The 21,966-nt window shown below is 37.6% G+C and overlaps 1 protein-coding gene and 1 pseudogene across 1 annotated transcript; both read left to right on the forward strand.

The window, feature by feature from the left end:
• Positions 1-52: 52 nt before the first annotated feature.
• ZNF829 (zinc finger protein 829) lies at positions 53-18,302 on the forward strand. The gene is made up of 5 exons (XM_068528601.1): positions 53-425; positions 974-1,047; positions 6,111-6,237; positions 6,543-6,638; positions 16,436-18,302. Exons 2-5 carry the CDS (start codon positions 1,015-1,017, stop codon positions 17,413-17,415), a joined length of 1,236 nt encoding a protein of 411 aa, XP_068384702.1. The 5' UTR covers positions 53-425; positions 974-1,014; the 3' UTR covers positions 17,416-18,302.
• Positions 6,695-10,917, forward strand: LOC137753533 (cytochrome b5 type B-like; annotated as a pseudogene).
• Positions 18,303-21,966: the final 3,664 nt, after the last annotated feature.

The following is a 21,966-nucleotide window of genomic DNA, read 5'->3' on the forward strand; positions in this document are numbered from 1 at the left end:
CCCAGAAGCCCTCGCGGCCCGGCTCAACTTCCGGCCAGAACGCAGCAGGAGTTTCCTGTGTGAGGGAGGCTGGTGAGCCAGGTCTGCTCTGGTGGCCGAGCCCGAGCGTGCCGAGTTACCGCGAACTGCAACTCTGAGACCTGGCTAAACTCTGAGAGTTGCAGGAGCAGTCGTTTCGGGTGGACCCAGCGAGGGCGCTGAGAGGAATCGGCCGTGGGGCTCGCTGTGGACCACATTTCCCAGAGGGCCTGGCGACGCGTGCTCTTCTCGCGGGAACTCGAACTTTTCATCACGCCTGGCGGGAGCGTTAGATCCTTGAGGTGAGATCGTGGGCACCTGGGGGAACTGGTTCAGCTCTGCAGCTTCGGACCCCCGGGGACCCGAAAGGCCTAAGTTGAGGAGACCGGAGGCCGATATGGAGCTCGGTACTTGGGCCTGTGCGGGCGGAGCGGCGTGAGAAGGGGGAGGTTATGCGACCCGTGTGCAGATATAGGATGCCTGTCATTGTGGAATTGTGACTGTGCCCCCCTATGGTGGTGTGTCCTTGTGGCCCCGCGACACTGGGGTACCTGCGACTGTGCGAGTGTATGTGTTTCGTGTTGAATTTGTGATTGTATCTGTGATACCATGTTTGGCTCTGTGTGCGGATGTGGAGTGCGTGTTCCCTTGTTTTAAGAACGACTGCTTAAGGTATGTGGCACTGTGTGTATGGGTATGAGGCTCCTGTCAACTGTGCGATTGTTACTCCAGAACTCTGTCCTTAGGAAATCTCTGTGAGGTTTGGTTAGATTATTGACCTCAACAGCAGTAACCTCAGCTTTCTCCTGAGACACTGGGATTGGACGGGACGCCCCATTCCTCTGATCTCATTCCCTTTATGTGCTGGGGGATGGGGATGGGGCTGACCTGTGACCTGACCAGTTTGAGCAACAAGAAAAACCTGGTGTCTTACGATGACTTTCTACTTTCCAAGTTCTATCCTTCTCCAGGTGAGGCGCAGAAGAGAAGGAAACAATGCATGCTGAACTTCTACAAGCAGTTTTCAGGGTATGTTGGGGTTTCCTCTTTTCTTTCGTTCTTCTGAAAGTTAATGCTTAATAAAGATGCCATTTGATTATAGGTTCCTATAATTTTCCCACTGGAGAAAAGGATAGTTGAGCCTGCTACTGAAGCACAATAACTCCCATATACCTAACGTTTACTTATTTGGAAAATGGCTCCACTCTGTTTGCCATGTTTTCTTCTTTTTATTTTTATATTTTAAATTTTTTTAGATTTTTTTTTTTTTGATGTGGACCATTTTCAAAGTCTTTATTGAATTTGTTACAATATTGCTTCTGTTTTATGCTTTGGTTTTTTGGCTGCAAGGCATGTGGCATCCCAGCTCCCCCACCAGGGGTCAAACCTGCACCCCCTACATTGGAAGGCGAAGTCCCAACCACTGGACCACTAGGGAAGTCCCAAGTTTTCTTCTTTTTAAATGCAATATTTATTATGACTTTAAAATAAAAGCATAATGTTTTAGAGATTTTAAAAACACAGATTACCAAGAAAAAATGAAATGAGACCACTCAAATAACTAGTGTTAATATTTTGGTGTATTTTCATTATTTTTCCAAAATCAAGTTATGCTTCATTTATCATTTTATATTCTACATTTTCACTAAAAAGTATCATTCTCCTGTGTTGTCAAATGATCTTTGTAAATACCATTTTTCAAAGATACACTATTTTTTGTGAATGAGTTATGGTTTATTCGTCAGATGAGTTGTGTCAGACATGAAATCTTTAAACACTTATTTAAAATATTTATTTGTACAAACACATATACATAGATGCACATAGGTTTGAGTTGCAATTTCCATGATTAATAATGAGATTGAACACCACTTCATATGTTTATTGGTTATCAGGGTTTCTTCTTTTGTGACACACCTGTTGAAATCTTTTATTTTGCTCTTAGATTATCTTTTTTTTAATATATTATTTATTTATTTATTTATTTATTTATTTATTTATTTATTTATTTATTTTTGGCTCCGTTGGGTCTTCATTGCTGTGCACAGGCTTTCTCTAGTTGCGGAGAGCTACTTTTCGTTGCGGTGCACGGGCTTCTCATTGCGGTGGCTTCTCTTTGTTGCAGAGCACGGGCTCTAGGTGGGCAGGCTTCAGTAGTTGTGGCATGCGGGCTCAGTAATTGTGGCTCACGGGCTGTAGCGCTCAAGCCTCAGTAATTGTGGCACACGGGCTTAGTTGCTCCGTGGCATGTGGGATCTTTCCGGACCAGGAACCTGTGTCCCCTGCATTGGCAGGCGGATTCTTAACCACTGCACCACCAGGGAAGTCCCTGGATTATCTCTTATTGATTCATGGGAATTCTTTATATTATCTGGATATGGATCCTTTATTGATTATATTTTACTACTATTTGGATTGTTTTATCACTTCCCTTAAGGTAGTTTTATGAATAAAATTTGAATTTTTTAATTTATTTTTTTTATTTTTGGTTGCGTTGAGTCTTTGTTGCGGTGCGCGGGCTTCTCATTGCCGTGGCTTCTCTTTTTTTTTTTTTTTAATTTACATATAATAGCTCTTTTTTAAAAATTTTATTTATTTAATTAATTAATTTATTTTTTATGGCTGTGTTGGGTCTTCGTTTCTGTGCAGTGGCTTCCTCTAGCTGTGGCAAGCGGGGGCCACTCCTCATCGCGGTGCGCGGGCCTCTCACTATCACAGCCTCTCTTGTTGCGGAGCACAGGCTCCAGGCGCGCAGGCTCAGCAATCGTGGCTCACGGGCCCAGCCGCTCCGCGACATGTGGGATCTTCCCAGACCAGGGCCCGAACCTGTGTCCCCTGCATTGGCAGGCAGATTCTCAACCACCGCGCCCCCAGGGAGCCGTGGCTTCTCTTTTGCAGAGCACGGGCTCTAGGCGCGCGGGCTTCAGTAGTTAATAGCGCGGGCTCTAGGGCACACAGGCTTTGGTAGTTGTGGTGCGCGGGCTTAGTTGCTCTGCAGCATGTGGGATCTTCCTGGACCAGGGCTCGAACCCGTGTCTACTGCATTGGCAGGCGGATTCTTAACCACTGCACCACCAGGGAAGTCCCCCTAATTTTTTATCAAATTTTTTTCCCTTGGTGGTATCTTTTTGTATCTTATTTAGGAAATCCTTCCCTGTCCCAAGGTTATGCAAATATTCTATATTTATATTTAAAACGATAATCCCATTTATTTACTTAACCTATTTTTAATTATTCTAGCTCCTCATTTGAGGTAATTTGACTTTTCTTCCTCTGGCTGTTTTTAAGGCTTTCTCTCTGTTTTTGGCTTTCTGTAACTCAAGTATGATGTGCCTAAATGTGCATTTCTTTTTATTTATCTGCTTGGAATTTGTTAAGAGTTTTTGAATTTGTGGATAGGTGTTCAGGAATATCCTCAGCCATCTTCAAAGATTGCCCTGCCTCATTCTCTCTCTTCTTCTTAGGCTCTAATTATACATAGGTTATAATTTCTCTCCTTTTTTCTTGGTCTATTACTTTCTTTTTGGTTTTTAGAGTTAATACTTGTAGCTAAAATCAAAGCAATATTAGGCAAAAGAACTTTACCTTGTTTCAGGACAGGAGTGGAGGGCATGGCAGGTAGCTAGAGTTTTTGGGTTCTTCCTCTAACTGGTAGAAAAAAATATCTTTATTCAGTTATGTTTCAACACTTCTAATCTTGGGGAGCTCACCAAATCATAAGGCTATCAGTTCACTTTATGATTCTCATATCTGAAAATTAGAGTGTACCAAGGTAGAGGACTCAGAATAGGGATTGTGTTTTCTGAAGGTATAAATTGGGAGCTGAAACTAAATTTGGAACTCTCAATTTTAAAAATGTGTGTTTGGTACTGAGGCAAAGAAAGTCAGGATGAGAATCAGTCTCCCCAAGTCTGTTCAGTTTAAGGCCTTTCTGTCTGAATTTCTTCAGAAAAGGGCTGAGTCTTTCTAATCCATTCTCCTGTGCCAAAGCCCGAACAGAGCATCTGGTTCCCTTCCCCCATCAACCTCTAATTACACTCGCCATCTCTGTAATGAAGATTATTGCCCAATATTAATGGGAGTAACTCTAGGGAGGTAGTATACTGTAGTGGAAAATAAATTTTAAAAGGAATAAAATGAATTTTGTTCTTAGAAGCTAACCTAATGTTTAATCAGGAAATATCTGAAACATTCCAGGTAAAATCAGAAAAAGACAAGGTTATACAGCATTACCGATGTTATTTAACATTGTTCTGTAGGTATTAACCAAAGCACTTAGACAAGAGGAAAAATTAAGTTAAAAATTAGAAAAGAGAGTGTAAGATTATTACTTTCTGCAGATGCTATGACTGTGTACCTGGAAAATCAAATCAACTTATAACCAACACTTTGAAATAAGCAGGACTCCATAGGGAGCAAGCAAAAGAATTTTTTCCCCCTATAATTTCCACTCTCAATTCTATGGCTAATGTTTTTGTTGCCCTGAATAAAAGCTTGTGTAGTCCCTATAATTGTTTTGATCACTCTTTGGTATTCTTTGGTTATTTTCAGTCACAAGATCAGTCTCATTTTACTAATTACAACCTCTAGTTGAGTGTAATAATGTGCAAATTTCATTTAAAGCCTTTTCTCTGAGCTCAGACTTGCTTCAGGCTAGAAGCTTACAGTGTGAAAAGGGGGACCTACTAAGCTGCTTTGTTTCTTTAATCTGAACTCCTCTTTTCTTTGCTCAGTAGTCAGTTTCTTTACTATAGTCCTCTATCCTCCTGTTCTAGGTGTTGCTCTCTAGGTCTGCTCTCTAGGTCTAGATATTGTTCGGGGACTTGCCTTTTACAATTATACTGGACTTTGTTCACCATTCTCATGTTAGTTTTCTAGTTTCAGAATATAATACCTTTCATTTTCTTAATTTACTCTCTAGTTTTGATGGAACACTTAGGCCAGTAGCTTCCTGAGAAAAGCTAGACAGGAGATAATTTAACATTCATTCTCTGTGGTTCTACAATTGTCTTTTTTTTTTTTTTTTTTTTTTTTTTTTTTGCTGCACCACATGACTTGTGGGATCTTAGTTCCCCAACCGGGGATCGAACCCACGCCCCCTGCATTGGAAGTGTGGAGTCTTAACCATTGGATCGCCAGGGAAGTCCCTAGAATTGTCTTGATTTAATCGTCGCACTAACTTGGTATTTAATCTTTCTTTTTTTTAATGGGTTTTAAAAATTGTTTTATTTGGGAAAAGTGCATCTTACAAGAGGGCAGCTGCAAAATACAGAGACCTCTGCAACAATTACTTGTTTTTGCTTAAAGTGAAAGAATGAGTGGTATCCAAGGAATCAAAGCAGTAGGTGGACAAATCAGGAGCATCTCCAAGTTATTTTCAGGAAATAGAACAACAAAACTCAAAGCCATAATTTCCGATCAAGGAATTCTTCTAAGAATTTAGCTTATCTCGTGGATTACCACCCCTCCGTCCCCTTTTAGGGGAAAAGCATGACTTACTATTGCAAACCAATTTTGGTATTTAATCTTGCTTCGTATATTATCTTCATACTAGCTTTGGCTGTGTGTGGAATTCCTGGCCAGAATTTGTTGTTTTTTGTAATATTAAAGGAATCACTTCATTTTCTTGTTTTAAATGGTGCTGTTGAGAAATCCATTGCCATTCTGATTCCTGAAAATTTTTATGTGATCCACAGAAGCTTTTGGAAAGTTCTGTTTTTCCCTGATATTCTGAAATTTTAGTCCAAAATATATCATAAGGTTTTTTTTTAAGTCCGTCACATTTTTCCCTCTCTTGGGGCTTAAAGGGAACATGGGAAGGAATTCTCATTTATGCAGACTTTACTGTGGCCAGGCACTGAACTGCATGCTTGCTATTTCATCTCATTGGAAAAGTCCACTCTGTTTGCACATTCCTAGACATACCCCTCTGTATATAGGAGATATGTCTTGACTTATATTGATATAATCGATTCCAGCTCCTTCAGTTTGCTTAATAATCCCTGTCCTTTTCTGTAGAGCCCTTTACCACCTCATCTACTATCATCTTTTTCTTCTCTCTTTCCATTGTGAAAGCATGTTTGTTGTTTCAGGGGTCAGTGATGTTCAGGGATGTGTCTGTAAACTTCTCTCAGGAGGAATGGGAGTGCCTGGACTCTGGTCAGATGAATTTATACAAAGAAGTGATGTTGGAGAATTTCAGCAACCTGGTTTCAGTGGGTAAGGATAACTCTCCCCCGAAATTCAGAGTCTGCCCTTGGGAATGTCTCCTTTCTCCATTGTGAATTACTCATTTCAAGTAACCAGCTAAATCTCTGCACTCTGTTCCCCAAGGAATGGTTGAGTTGGAATGGAATGGAAGAGTTGGAAATGGGCAGCTCCACTGGGCTGTGGCTGAAGCTTCATCTTCATCTTTCTCCGGTCCTTCCCTATAGGGGCATCTCTTTCTTGATCACCAAGGGACTGGATCTGGCTTCTGGGACACCAACAGCATAACCATGTCCCATGTCTTTTCTTGTGATCAGGACTTTCCAGTTCTAAGCCAGCTGTGATCTCCTTATTGGAACAAGGAAAAGAGCCCTGGATGGTTGACAGAGAGCTGACGAGAGGCCTTTGTTCAGGTAAGTGAGAGGTGATAGAGCAGGAGCAGAACCTGAGGAGGTATTACCTATATAAGATGTTATCAGAAAACTCCCCTCAAAAACCCAAGCCCTCTTCCATAAAAAAGGTATCTTGCTTTTTTTCTCTTATACTTTGTTCCTAGTCCAAAGTAGCAAGTACCTTCCTTTGTCATTTCCAAGAGTTATTCTACCTACCTTTTAGATTTCATTCCTTCATAGGATCTGCTGCATTTAGACTTGTATTAACAGTAGATATTCCCACCCTAAGAAGTGTGTGTGTGTTGTGTGTATGTGTTCCGATACTGGTTTTCATTTTATCTACTTTCCAAGTATTTGTTAACTTCATTAACCAGGTTGTCCTGGATAGTAGTTCATTGTTTCATTTATCAAACATTTGATTTTTTTTTACATTAAAAAAATTCAGATATAACATACATATGGAAACTACATGAGTGATTGTATAGTGTGAAGAATTACAAGTGAATGCATCCATGTAACCACCACTTCAGACAAGTAATAGAAAATTACTAGCACCTTAGAATTGTTTCTGCCCTTTTCCAATCACTAGCCTCTTTGTCCTCCTCTTGACTTCTAACTCCATGAAATAATTTTGCCTTTTTCTGAGCTGAATATAAGTGGAATCATACAGTATTTATTCTTTTGCCTTTGTTTTTTCTCAACTTTATGTTTATGGGACACATCATCCATGTTATTGCATATAGCTGATGTTAGTTCATTCTCAGTGCTATGCTGTATTCCATTCTATGAATATATTTTATAGTATGTATTATATATTGCTAATTATTATAAATAAATATCTTTTCTACTATTGACCGTTGGGTTGTTTTCCAGTTTTTAGCTATGTGAACATTCCTTTGGTGCATATATGTACACATTTCTTTTGGGTGTATACCCAGGAGTGGAATTACTGGGTAATAGGATATGTGTTGGTTCAATTTTAAAAGATAATGCCAGTTTTCCAAAGTGGTTATACCAATTTATACTTCCACTAGCAGTGTGAAAGTTGCTATTGCTCTGCATTCTTGCCAGTTCTTTTTTTAAAATAAATTTATTTATTTATTTATGGCTGCGTTGAGTCTTCGTTGCTGCGTGTGGGCTTTCTCTAGTTGCAGCAAGCAGGGGCTACTCCTTGTTGCAGTGCGCGGGCTTCTCAATGCAGTGGCTTCTCTTGTTGCGGAGCACAGGCTCTAGGCGTGCGGTCCTCAGCAGTTGTGGCTCACAGGCTCCAGAGAGCAGGCTCAGTAGTTGTGACCCACGGGCTTAGTTGCTCCATGGCATGTGGGATCCTTCCGGACCAGGGCTCAAACCTGTGTTCCCTGCATTGGCAGGCGGATTCTTAACCACTGCACCACCAGGGAAGCCCTTGCCAGTTCTTGATATTGCTAGACCTTTTAATTTTAGACATTCTGTGGGGGGGGGGGGGTGTGTGTGTGTGTGTGTTCTGTGACTTGCCCGTTTAAGTTTCTTGGTTCTATTTATTAGGTTGTCTTCATTTTTCTTAGTGATTTGAAGGAGTTTTTTGTATATTCTGTATATGAGCCTTTGTAAATATCATCTACCACTCTATAGCTTACTTTCTTATTCTTTTAGTGCTGTCTTTTAATTTTATTAATTTTAAGTAGTCAAGCTTATCTATCTTTTCCTTTATAGTTGTTGCTTTTTGTGTTCTGTGTAGGACTCATTGCCTACCCCAAAGTCATGAAGATGCTTCCTGTGTTATATTCTAGTAGCTTTATTGTTTTACCTTTTACATTTAGATCTCCAGTTTCCTAGAGCTGATATTTGTATATAGTATGAAGTAGGGGTCAAATTTCATTATTTTTCCACATAAATATCCAATTGACCAGGCAGTGTATACTGAAAAGACTTTTTCCCTCTCTCTATAATGCTACTTTTGTCATAAATCATGTGTTGCCATATCTGTGAGTCTGTCTCTGAACTTTATTCTGTTCCATTGGCTTGTCTACCTTTGTCCCAATACCACACTATAATAGTACTGTAGTCTATAATAAGGTTTATTATCTGGCAGAGCAAGTTCTCCTGCTTCTTCTTCTTGGTAATTTTCATATAAATTTTATTTTATTTTATTATAATTATTTTTCATAAATTTATTTATTTATTTTTCGCTGCATTGTATCTTCGTTGCTGTGCACGGGCTCCTCATTGCGGTGGCTTCTCTTGTTGCAGAGCATGGACTCCAGGCACACGGGCTTTAGTAGTTGTGGCTTATGGGCTCTAGAGCGCAGGCTCAGTAGTTGTGGCACACGGGCTTAGTATCTCCGCGGCATGTGGGATCTTCCCAGACCACGGCTCAAACCCGTGTCCCCTGCATTGGCAGGCAGATTCTTAACCAGTGCACCACCAGGGAAGTCCTCATTATAAATTTTAGAATCAGCTTATTAATATTCACACACACATAAAAATAACTGCTGACATTTTGATTAAGGTTAAAATAAATTTATACATCAGTTTCTGGAGAATTAACATTTTGGAACAGTCTTCTAAAAAAGTTTGATTTTTTAATTTGTGCAAGTAGTCTGCTAGGTGCTACATAGTTTAAAAAATATGTAGACTTATTAAGAAATTCATTGTTTAATGTGGGAGCTAGAACATTTCTGTAAATTATTTCTACAAAGTAGAATTCAGCAAACAAGAAGAACAAATAGGAAGCTCAGAAGAAAGTTATAGAACAGTCAAAAAGTACAGAAGTGGTATTGATTCAAGTAGAAATTAATTGTTGGATCCTTGGAAGTAGATGTAACCTATCGAGATAGTGATAGAAATAGACCATGCCTCCATTGAGAGAGAATTCTGGATTCAACAAAGCTCTAGGACCTAGGCAGGAGTTTGTGAATCTCCTTCCTTGCCCTCAGTAGGTCTCAGCTAGCCTTAAATATTTTATAAGCAGGGATCCAGAATTTTTTTCCTCCATAAATTGAATCATTTTCCTCTCTATCATCTGTAAAAGAATTGAGCTTTCTTCATTGATTTCTGGTGCCATCTTTATTGGGTAATAAATTCGCATATATGAGTCTTTCTCCGCACTCTATTGTCTTGTTATGGTGTAATGCCAGTACGAGTGTCTTTATTTCTTTGGCTTGTATTTTTTAATATCTAATATCACCTTATTTTTCAGATCCAAGGTTTGCTTAGCCTCTGGAGTATTTTTCCTTTTTTTGTTTTTATTTCCCTGTGTCTCTCTTATTGCTTTTCCTCCCTACCAACTTGCTTACTCACTCCCTTCTCTATCCTTCCTTGACCCCATACTTTTACACATGGTCTCTGTTTATTCTTTTTCCACTTTTTAATAATTAATTAAATAGTATTAAATATATAACATGAAAGGTAAAACTATTATTTAAAAAGGAAATTTTTAAATATTTAAACTTTTTAAAGAGAAAATCTTTGTGAAAAATAGACAAAGAAAGATAACTTACCTTAAACTCCAAAAGTAGGAGCACGAAGTCTACCTCAAGGAAGTTGGCAGCGGAAACCTGGATAGCGGTGGAGAAGAGCTACCTTAGGCCCAGTGGCGACTGTGGAAGCAAGCAGCAGCAATGGGAAAGGGCAAGGGAGTCGAGACCTCAGTTACCTTTTACTGATTGGAGGAGGTGGCAAAGTGCAACTCCCTGAAGGAGATATGGCTGGTGATCCATGGGCAAGTCTGTGATGTCACCTGCTTTCTTAACGAGCATCCTGGTGGAGAAGAGGTTCTGCTGGAACAAGCTCGTGGAGATGCAACTGAAAGCTTTGAAGATGTAGGCCACTCGTCTGAGGCCAGAGAAGTGCTCAAGCAGTACTATATTGGTGATGTGCCTCTGAATGACCTTAAACCTGGAAGTGGGGGACTTCCCTGGTGCTCCAGTGGGTAAGACTCTGTGCTCCCAATGCAGGGGGTCTGGGTCCGATCTCTGGTTGGGGAACTAGATCCCACATGGATGCCTCAACTAAGAGTCTGTGTGCTGCAACTAAGAAGCCCTCGTGCATACCATAACTAAAGATCCCACGTGCTGCAACTAAGACCCAGTGCAGCCAAAATAAATAAATATTTTAAAAACGAACAAAAAACCATGGAAAGGGTAGCAAGGACCCTCCAAAAAGCAACACATGCAAAAGCTGCTGGTCGTGTTGGATCTTCCCCATCATAGACCATGTTCTCTTAGGTATTCTGTATCATTACTACACAGCGGAGAGCTAATCCTCCCAAGGAGACCTTGTTGAAATCTGGAAAGCATATCCACTTGGGAATGAGAACTAGAGACTTGTTTGGAGGCTGCAGCAGTGCCTTCTCGAATCCTGCTAATTGTATTCTTCCCCTTCGGAACCCAGACTGTTGGCCAGATATCCACCTCAGCCCTGGGCCAATGTCCAAGTCATTTCTTAGAGTCTTACTCTCAAAGCACCTGCTCATTGTTCTGTGTCCTTGCCGTTGTTCCCTCTCTTTATTCTTTTCCATGGGCACCTTTATGTTTCAAAGTTTCTTTTGTAATTACGGTCCACATGTCCTAGTGACATTGCCCTTTGGTAAAATTGCTTTCCAATACTTTGAATGCATATTAGACATGCTTAACAGGGCATCACACTCTGGTTTTGAAGCTTTTCTTTTTCCCTTTTTAAGTAAATATTGTTAAAAATAAATAAATAAATAAAACTCCAAAAGTACAAACCATACAGCAAAAACATGAACTGGAAATACATCAGAATTAAGGATTTCTGCTAAATGAAGGACACAATAGATAAATTTAATGCAGAGTAGACTAGAAGATACTTGCTAATTAAGAGGAAGAAGTTAGTGACCCCAATAAAAATACCAATAAAGGTTAACAAAGCTAAAATGCTAATAAGCCTACCAGATGTTCATACTTATTAATAATTAGAAATGCAAATGAAGGCAATAATGAAATATCACTTTTCACTTATTAGGCTAGAAAAGTAGAAAGCTGGATAATGACAACTGTGGGTGGGGACAAAGAAATTCTTACGCACTTTTGGTGAAAGTATACAGTGGTGTTGCCTTTCTCTACAGCCATCTGGTACTACTTAAACAGGTATACATATGCCCCACTTTGGGGTATATATCTAAAATTGAAAATAATGCAAAAGGATAAATACTTCATGTCTTTCAAATGTCATACCAGTGTATCATCTATCAGGTCCATTCGAGGATTATTTAATTATCTGGGGAAATGTATCCTTGTTTCACTTACTATTTACTACTCATTAGGGACCAGGTTCTTTTAAAATTAGATGTTAAATTTAAAAAGATTGATAAGTTGCGAATGATTCGTCTGGTGGAAAAGGTAGCCGAAAGGTATAGTTTTATTATCCTATAACACAGTAACTCATTTTTGTATCCAACTTAGTGATGTTATTCCTGCATTCTTTCTTTAGGATACCATATGAACTCAGTCTCTCCTAGATAATTGGAACTAGCTTGATCATTCCTCTGGCCCTCTCATTAATGAGTTAAATAAATCTTTAAAACGTGCTTAGCATATTCTGTTTCATTGGTTTATGTGATTGTCTTTATGCCAGTACCATACTGTTTTAACAGTTGTAGCTTTGTCATATACTTTGAAATCAGAAAGTGTGATACCGCTTAGCTTTCTTACACTTTCTAAAGATTATTTTTAGCTCTTCCAATTTTTTTTCTATTAATATTTCTGTAAAAAATGCCATTGGGATTTTTATAGGGATTGCATTGAATCTGTAGATTACATTTTAACAATATGAAGTCTTCCAGTCCACAAGCACGCGATCGCTTTCCATTTAGTGTCATCTTTAATTTCTTCAGTGTTTTATAGTTTTCACTGTACAAGTCTTTCATCTCCCTATTTAAGTTTATTCCTAAGTATTTAATTCCTTTTGATGCTATTATAAATGGAATTGTTTTCCTGATTTCCTTTCAGATTGTTTATTGTTAGTGTATAGAAACACTGTAGTTTTGTATCCTGCAACTGAAAACTAAATTTGTTTAATTCTGACAGTTTTTATGTGGAGCCTTTAGGGTTTTCTATGTCATTTTCAAATAGGGACAATTTTACTTCTAAGTTTGTTGAGAGTTTTTAGTCATGAAAGGATGTTGAATTTTATGAAATGCTTCTCATCTATTGAGATGATTGTGTGATTTTTATCCTTTATTTTGTTAATGTGGTATATCACATTGATTTTTGTATGTTGAACCATCTTTGCATCCTAGGGATAAATCGTAGTTGGTCATGATGTATGATCCTTTTAGTGTGCTGTTGAGAATTTTTGCATTTATATTCATTAGGGATATTGGCCTGTAATTTTCTTTTTTATGACTTCCTTGTCTGGGTTTGGTCTGAGGGTAATGCTGGCTTCCTAAAATGAGTTTGGAAGTCTTCCCTGCTCTTCAGTTTTTTGGGAAGAGTTTGAGAAGGATTGGCATAATGTGTGGTAGAATTCACTAGTGAACCTCCCAACAAAGAAGAGCCTAGGCTTTTTATTACTAATTCAGTCTCCTTACTAGTTATATAGACTTTCTATTTAGACTTTCTGTTTCTTCATGACTTTCTGTTTCTTCATGATTCAGTCTTGGTAGGTTGTATGTTTCTAGGAATTTTTCCATTTCCTCCAGTTTATCCAGTTTCTTGGTGTATAATTGTTCATAGTATTCTCTTATGATAGTTTTTATTTCTGTGACATCAGTTATAATGTCTCTTTTATTTCTGATTTTATTTGAGTCTCCTCTCTTTTCTTAATCTAGCTAAAAGTTTGTCAATTTTATTTATCTTTTCAATAAACCAACTATTAGTTCCATTGATCTTTTCTGTTGTTTTTCTATTCTCTATCTCATTTATCTCTGCCCTAATCTTTATTATTTCCTTCCTTCTGCTAACTTTGGGTTTAGTTTGTTCCTTGAAATGTAAAGTTAGGTTGTATATTTGCGATTCTTCTTTTTCAATGTAGGAACTATAAAATTCCCTCTTCATACTGCTTTTTCTGCATCCCATAAGTGTTTTTGTTTGTCTGAAGATATTTTCTAATTCTTTGGGCCATTGGTTGTTCAAAAGTGTGTTTTTAATTTCCACATATTTGTGAGTTTTCCAGTTTTCCTTTTGCTGTTGATTTCTAGTTTTGTTCCACTGTAGTCAGAAAAGATACTTGATATGATTTCCATCTTAAATTTCTTAAGACTTATTTTGTGAACTAACGTGTGATCTATCCTAGGGAATGTTCCATGTATGCTTGATAAGAATATATTCTGCTGCTGTTGAATGGAATATTCTATATATGTCATTTAGGTTCATTTGCCCTGTGGTATTGTTCAAGTCACTTTTCTTTCTTGATTTACTGTCTGATTGTTCTATCTATTATTGAAAGTAGGCTATGGAAGTGTCCTGCTGTTGTATTTTTGTCTATGTCTCCCTTCAGTTTTGACAGTGTTTGCTTAATATACTTAAGTGCTCTGATATTGGGTGCAGGTATGTTTATAATTGTTACAGCTTCTTGGTGAATTGACCATTTTATCATTGTATAATATCCTTGTTTGTTTCTTGTGACAGCTTTAGCTTAAAATCTGTTTTAGCTTAAAGTCTATTTTATCTGATGTAAGTATAGCCACCCTTGCTCTCTTTAGGTTACCATTTGCATGGATTATCTTTTTCCATCCCTCAGTTTCAGCCATTATCTGTGTTCTTAAATCTAAAGTGGGTCTCTGGAGGACATCATATAGTTGGATATTGTTGTTTTCTCCATTCAGCCAGTCTCTTTTGATTTGAGAGTTTAATCCATTTACATTTAAAGTTATTATTGAAGGATTTACTATTGCCATTTTGTTCATTGTTTTCTGTTCTTTTTGTAGTTCTTTTGTCCTGCTTTTCCGCTCTTGCTGCCTTCCTTTTGTTTCTTTGATTTTTTGTATTGATATGCTTTGAATCCTTTTTATTTTTCTTTTCTGTAATCTCTATAAGGTATCTTCTTTGTGGTTATCATTGGGCTTTCAAAAATATAACAGTATGTTTTAAGCTGATAACAATTTAACTTCAGTCACATACAAAAACACTTTTACTTCTCACTACCCACACTTTGTGTTATTGACATTGTACTCTTCTGGTACATAGATATGTTCACCAACCAGGAAGCTTCCCCCAATCCTTGCCAAGTTTTTTACTGGGGGTGTCATTATGTGGGAAGTGGTGACCAGTGCCATCCCTTGAAACTAAGGGTCCATTGTGAATCACCTCCTTATCATAATTCAGGTATGATCAAAAGACACTTGTTGTGAATAACAAAAGACAGTCTAGTGGTTTTTGAAGTTCCAGTGGTTTTTGAAGCTCTGTGCCAGGAACTGGAAACAAAGACCAGATGTATTTTCTGTATCACAAGTATGTATATTTTCTGTTAATTCTTTCTCCTCAGTTCAGTACCCATGCCCACAGCTATGCTGGATGTTCCTGAGTCCAGATTTTCTCTGGTTCCATTTTTCTAGATTTCTAGTTTTCTGTGAGAATGAAAAACTATAATCATCCTGTCCTGTGGGATGGGGAGGAGATACAGTCTTTGAACTCATCCTTCAGCTTTTACTGTTCTCTGCACTCCACTGTTAGAAGTGCCTGATGCCTCCAATTCTTGTGCATTTGTAGGGATTTGCACCATGAATCAGTACTGTGGAATTTACCCACTGTTGGCTCAATTTGATATTCACCAGTCTGCACTCACTTATCACTCATCCATTGGCTTTCCAGTTTCCAAGTTTTATTGCTACTGTTTCTTCTCCAGTATCTTTTGTCCTAGTGGGGTTTTCCTTTCCCCTTGTTAAGCTTTTACTAGAATTTTCCTGTGGATTCATGAACAAGAATTGGTAAACTTATATATACTGTCTGCCATTTTTAACAGAAATTATGCCCCCCTTTTATTAAAAATACAATTGACCCTCATTACTCACAGATTATTTATGAATTCACTTACTAAGATTTATTTGTAAGCCCCAAATCAATACTTACAGTGCTTTCGTGGTAATTAGCAGACATATGCAGAGTGGCAGAAAATGTTGACATGGAGTTCCTATTTTCTCACAGAGAATGTTTCATTCTTATTCTCTTCTTTCTAACACTCAAGCTTCCTCCCTTCTTAGTAACTGCCATGACTTGAAGACTCCATTTCTCTTTCCCAGCATCAGCATCACAGAATTCCAAGGTAAACTATTTTCAGTGAATCCCCAACATATATGAGGCTCTATTCACAGAAGAAATTTATGTGTCTGCCATTCTCACCAGTTTCATTCAGCACCCTAGACTTGTTGAGGGCTGTCCCCCAGTGTGAATTTGCCAACAACATACCCTTTGCTTAGAGTTGCTGACCCTCCCCCACCCCCATTTATACATTTCAACACATTTATTCCTTAGTAGTCCTATAGGTATGACAGTTATCCACAAATAACAAAACATATAGTATGACGCTCTGTGTGTGAGTATATGCTTATATAAATGTATATATGATTAGAATCACTGTATAATGTGGAAGATGGCCCTGAATAGTGTGGATTCATTGAAGTTGCAGGTGATTCTGATCCACACCAGGATTATAGAGGTCATCTGTTTCCCTAATTACCCTCTTCAACTTCCTCTGTTGCTTCTCCTTAATGTCTGTGCTTTTCTTACCAATTTTACAAATTGCCTAGCCATATTTGAGAACTGTCTAAGCATTTACTTTCCCAAATATTTTCAGCTTAATCTTTGCATTTCTTTTTCAGAAGTTTAACCTTTCCCAGCATAGGAAAAATGAGCGTATGCCTTTTTATTTTCTTCCAGATCTGGAATCCATGTGTGAGACCAAGTTACTCTCTCTAAAGAAGAGACATTTTAGTCAAGTGACGTTTACCCATGAAGACATACCCACTTTTATTCAGCCCACGTTTCTTATTCCACATCAAAAAACTATTAATGAAGAGAAGCCCTGTGAATGTAAAATATGTGGAAAAGCCTTTAATCAAAACTTACACTTTGTTCAACATCAGAGAATTCATTCTGCTGAAAAAAACTATGAATGTAAGGAGTGTGGGAAATCCTTTAGTCGTGGCTCACTTGTTGCTCGACATCAGAGGATTCACACTGGTGAAAAACCCTATGAGTGTAAAGAATGCGGCAAGGCTTTTAGTTGTAGTTCATATTTTTCTCAACATCAGAGGATTCACACTGGTGAGAAACCCTATGAATGTAAGGAATGTGGAAAAGCCTTTAATTATTGCTCAAACCTTAATGATCATCAGAGAATTCACACTGGTGAAAAACCCTATGAATGTAAAGTATGTGGAAAAGCCTTTACTAAGAGTTCACAACTTTTTCCACATCTGAGAATTCATACCGGTGAGAAACCTTATGAATGTAAGGAATGTGGGAAAGCCTTTACTCAACATTCAAGGCTTATTCAACACCACAGGATGCATACTGGTGAGAAACCTTATAAGTGTAAGGAATGTGAGAAGGCCTTTAGTAGTGCCTCAACACTTACTAACCATCACAGAATTCATGCTGGCAAGAAACTCTATGAATGTAAAGAATGTGGAAAGGCCTTTATTCAGAGCTCAGAACTTATTCAACATCAGAGAATACATACAGATGAAAAACCATATGAATGTAATGAATGTGGAAAGGCTTTTAATAAAGGCTCAAACCTTACTCGACATCAAAGAATTCACACTGGTGAGAAACCTTATGACTGCAAGGAATGTGGAAAGGCCTTTGGTAGTCGCTCTGACCTCATCCGCCATGAAGGAATTCATATTGGATAAATGAAAGGCCCTTATGACTGTAAGGAGTATGGAAAGGCCTTTGGTAGTCGCTGTGACCTCATCCACCATGAAGGAATTCATATTAGATAAATGATAGGCCCTTTTGATAACCTTTATAATAATATTTTTTAAAACAGGTAATGCAAAAAATAAACAAAAAATCCCAGATAATGCATGATCAAAGTTCCTCTCTGTAGTAGTTTTCTAGGGCTACTATAACAAAGTACCAAGTACCACAAAACTAGGTGGCTTAAAACAACAGAAACTTATTCTCTCGGTTTTTGAGCCTTGAAACCCACAATCAAAGTTGTTGGCAAGGTTGGTTCCTTCTGGGGCTCCGAGGAAGAATGTGTTCCATGCCTATCTCCTAGCTTCTTGTAACAGCAATTTTTGACATACCTTGGCTTGTAGACGCATTGCTCCAATCTCTGCCTCCATCTTCACACTGTGTTCTCTCTGTGTCTCTTCTCTCATATGGACACTGGTCATATTGCATTGGGGCTCACCCTAAGGACCTCATCTTAACTTGATTATATGTGCAAAGACCTTATTTCCATGTAAGATCACATTCACAGATACCAGGTGTTAGGACCTCAGCATATTTCAACCAATTACACTCTATTAACACTGTTTTCTAATGTATTTGTAATTTTATACATAAAGTTAATCAAATGTATTTTAAAATGTGAATTCAAGGTCTAAATTAAACACCCTTTTCCCCCAAAAAAGATTCTATCCCCAAACTACTTATTCCATAATTCCTTCCCATTTATTCTCTGTTTTGGTTATATAGCTTGTATTAACTTACGTTTTAGGGCCGTCTTTTCTATATCTGTGGCCTACAGAATTACTACACTGTAAATTGTGTTACATAGGCTATCTTTGAATTCATGGTGGAATTATAACTTTGTTTTTGAAGGCAGCTGTATTCTTTTTTCCTTTGTAAAATTAATATTTTCTTATTGTAAAAAAAAAAAAAAAGGACACCAAGAAAAAAATAAAGATTATTTGTAAGCCTACCAAACAGAGATGACTACTTCAAATTATCGCAACATATCCTTCCAGGCTTTATTTAGTGTAATCGTGACATGCATGCTGTACCATAACCTGCTTTTATCATGCTACTATTTCAGCAAGTATAGATGTTTATGTATCATTCTTTTTAATGGTATCATAATAATCTTTTCTGTGGTCGACTATCATTTTGCTAAATAACTACCGATAAACATTTTGGTGCCTGTTTAAACTTTGCAGTTAGAAAAGTTGCCTTCTAAATGCAACTTTAGTACCTTTTTTGTTTGAAACTTAAAAAAAACATTAAATATCAGTGCTGAAATAACTGATGAACATTTTCTTCCTATAAGAAATTGCCAATAACTCCCAATTCCCTCATAATCACTATTACAAATTTGTTTTTATCCTTTGAGACATTTTTTAAAAATTTATTTTATTTTTGGCTGTGTTGGATCTTTTTTGCTGCATGCGGGCTTTTTCTCTGTTTGCAGTGAGCGGGGCCTACTCTTCATTGCGGTATGTGGGCTTCTTATTGCAGTGGCTTCTCATTGCGGAGCATGGGCTCCAGGTGCACGGGCTTCAGTAGTTGTGGCAGGTGGGCTCAGTAGTTGTGGCTCACAGGCCGTAGAGCGCAGGCTCAGTAGTTGTGGCGCACGGTCTTAGTTGCTCCATGGCATGTGGGATCTTCCTGGAGCAGGGCTCAAACCCATGTCCCCTGCATTGGCAGGTGGATTCTTAACCACTGCGCCACCAGGGAAGCCCTATCCTTTGAGACCTTTTAAAAAAACTTTTTTACGTGCATGCACACACAACCAAATAAGCAAATGCTTGTAGAAAAAGTGCTGCTTTATAATTTTTTTTGTATAAATATATACTGATGATGTGTGTCTTGGATTGCTGTAAGGATAAATGAGTTAAGTGTAAAATGGTTGGGACTCTTACCAGTATACAGTAACTAGCTGATAGTTATCCAACGTTAGCAGTAATATTTTCACTGTTATTATTTGTGGAAAGGACTTTTACCATGTTTCATCATGTTCACACCTTAATTTATATCAAAGAATTTGTAATGAAAAAAGACCAGTGGGTATAATGTTTTTAGAAAAGCATCTCACCAACACTTACTCCTTATTCAGCATGAAGTTTAAAAAGAAAATTAAAATCCTAAGAAAAAGACAAAGAATGGGTGAATAAGCCTACATTCACACCTATTTCATGCTGCACAATTTCATACCCATCAAAAAACCTATTTATAGTAGTTGAAAACACATTTGTCAAAAAAGAGCAAAACATGAAATATTAATAATCACTTCCCCCTCAAAGCAGAACACATGTAGGTCACATTCTTTTCCAGAATGGGAAAAAAATATGATAGCCAACAATATCTGAATATTGATAACACCCCTCCAAATATTAGTTAAGAAGGAAATCAATCCCTGAATTATGAATATATGAAAATAAGCACATTATGTAGAAAAACGTTGAGGGTTGACAGGCAGCCAGATCTGTATTTAGATTAAAATGTATAGCCTAACAGGCATGTGGATATTAAAACATGAAGAAATTATTAACAGGGAATTCTCTGGCAGTCCAGTGGTTAGGAGTCTGCGCTCTCACTGCTGAGGGCCGGGGTTCAATCCTTGGTCAGGGAACTAAGATCCCAAAAGTTGCATGTCACGGCCAAAAGGAAAAAAGAAATTATTAATAAGTGAACTAAATGTACAAGCCAAAATGCTAGAAAAATAAAAGCAAACTAAATCCAAATATAGAATAAAAGGTATCAGTAAAAATAAAAGGCAAAAATACTTCAAGGAAAAAGTAAAATTATTTCTTTGTCCGAAAAAAATACATATAGATACAAGCATTGGTAACTCTGATGGAAAAAATAGAAGACAGATGAATACATAAATTATATATGGACATGATTATGTTTAGAGAGATTAATGTATTTACTAATATCTGGAAATCAAGTGAAATATGTGATATTTGTAGGAAAATGTAATGACAGAATTAACTCCAAAAGATGTAAACCCTTAATAGACCCAAACAATGCAGAAATAATATTTTGATGTAATCTCTACTTAAAGAGATCACCAAGCCAGATCATTTTATGGGCAAAATCTATCAAATATTCAAGGAATTTACAAATCAAATGAGAGAAAAAGCTTGCCATCTTGTTCTGTGAGTTTTACATAATCCTGATGTCAAAAATATAATAATTTGAGTGTCATATAGTACTAAGTCTGCAAACATGAAAATTTATTCTAGCAGTCTATTAAAAGAATACAGATATTCATCATAATCTGAATCCATTACCTAAACTCAGAAATCAAATACTTTCGATAAAACTTACCATCAAACTCTAAGTCAGGGGTCAGTAAACTAATTCAGATCATTGCCTGTTTTTGTATGGCCTGCAAGCTAAGAATGGTTTGTACATTTTTAAGTGGTTGAAATAAAATGAAAAGAAAAATAATATATTGGAAAATTATATGAAATTCATTTCATTGTTCATAAGTAAAGTTTTTAATACAGAGCCACATGTATTCACTTACATATTGTCTTTGGCTGCATTCACACTAAAACAGAGTTGAGTACCTGTGACAGACTAAGTGGTTTGCAAAGCCTATAATATTTATCATCTGGCCTGTTACAGAAAAAGTTCATCAATCCTTGCTCTAGATACAGGCATACCTCATTTTATTGCACTTCGCTTTATTACATTTCTCAGGTATTGCGTTTTTTACAAATTGGATGTTTGTGGCAACCCTGCATTGAGCAAGTCTATCAACACAATTTTTCCAACAGCATTTGTTCACTTTGTGTCTGTCACATTTTGGTAATTCTCGCAATATTTCAAACCTTTTCATTATTATATTTGTTATGGTGATCTGTGATCAGTGATCTTTGATGTTACTACTATAACTCACTGATGGCTCCAAAGATGGTTAGCATTTTTGAGCAATAAGGTATTTTTTAAAGGTATGTACATTGTTTAGACATGACACTACTGCACACTTAATAGATTACACAGTGTAGGGTAAACATAGACTTCAGTATAGTATAAACATAACTTTCATATGCACTGGGAAACCAAAAAATTTATTGCAATATTCGCTTTACTGCGGTGGTCTGTAACCGAACCCACAATATCTCTGAGGTATGCCTGGAGTCACTTTCTGAAACACAGACGTCAAATAGATTAGGTTAACACAGTATTCTGTGCTATCCAAACTCAGAAAACAAATAGATCCATAGTGAGGGATTCTTGAAATGCAACAAAAGATAATTCCTATGGGAAATCTGGAGTTTATATATCTAAACTCCATAAGATTGAGAATTTGTTTGACCAAGCCCCAATATCTTCGATGTTTCCTTGAGCTTTATTTTTCTAAGCATTATTAGAATTGGATTTTTTAAAATTTATTTCTTTTTGTCTGCATTGGGTCTTCATTGCTGTGCGAGGGCTTTCTCTAGTTGCGGCGAGCGGGGGCTACTCCTCATTGAGGTGTGCGGGCTTCTCATTGCTGTGGCTTC

Source organism: Eschrichtius robustus, chromosome 19, assembly GCF_028021215.1.
Source record: "Eschrichtius robustus isolate mEscRob2 chromosome 19, mEscRob2.pri, whole genome shotgun sequence".
NCBI classification, from domain to species: Eukaryota; Metazoa; Chordata; class Mammalia; order Artiodactyla; family Eschrichtiidae; genus Eschrichtius; species Eschrichtius robustus.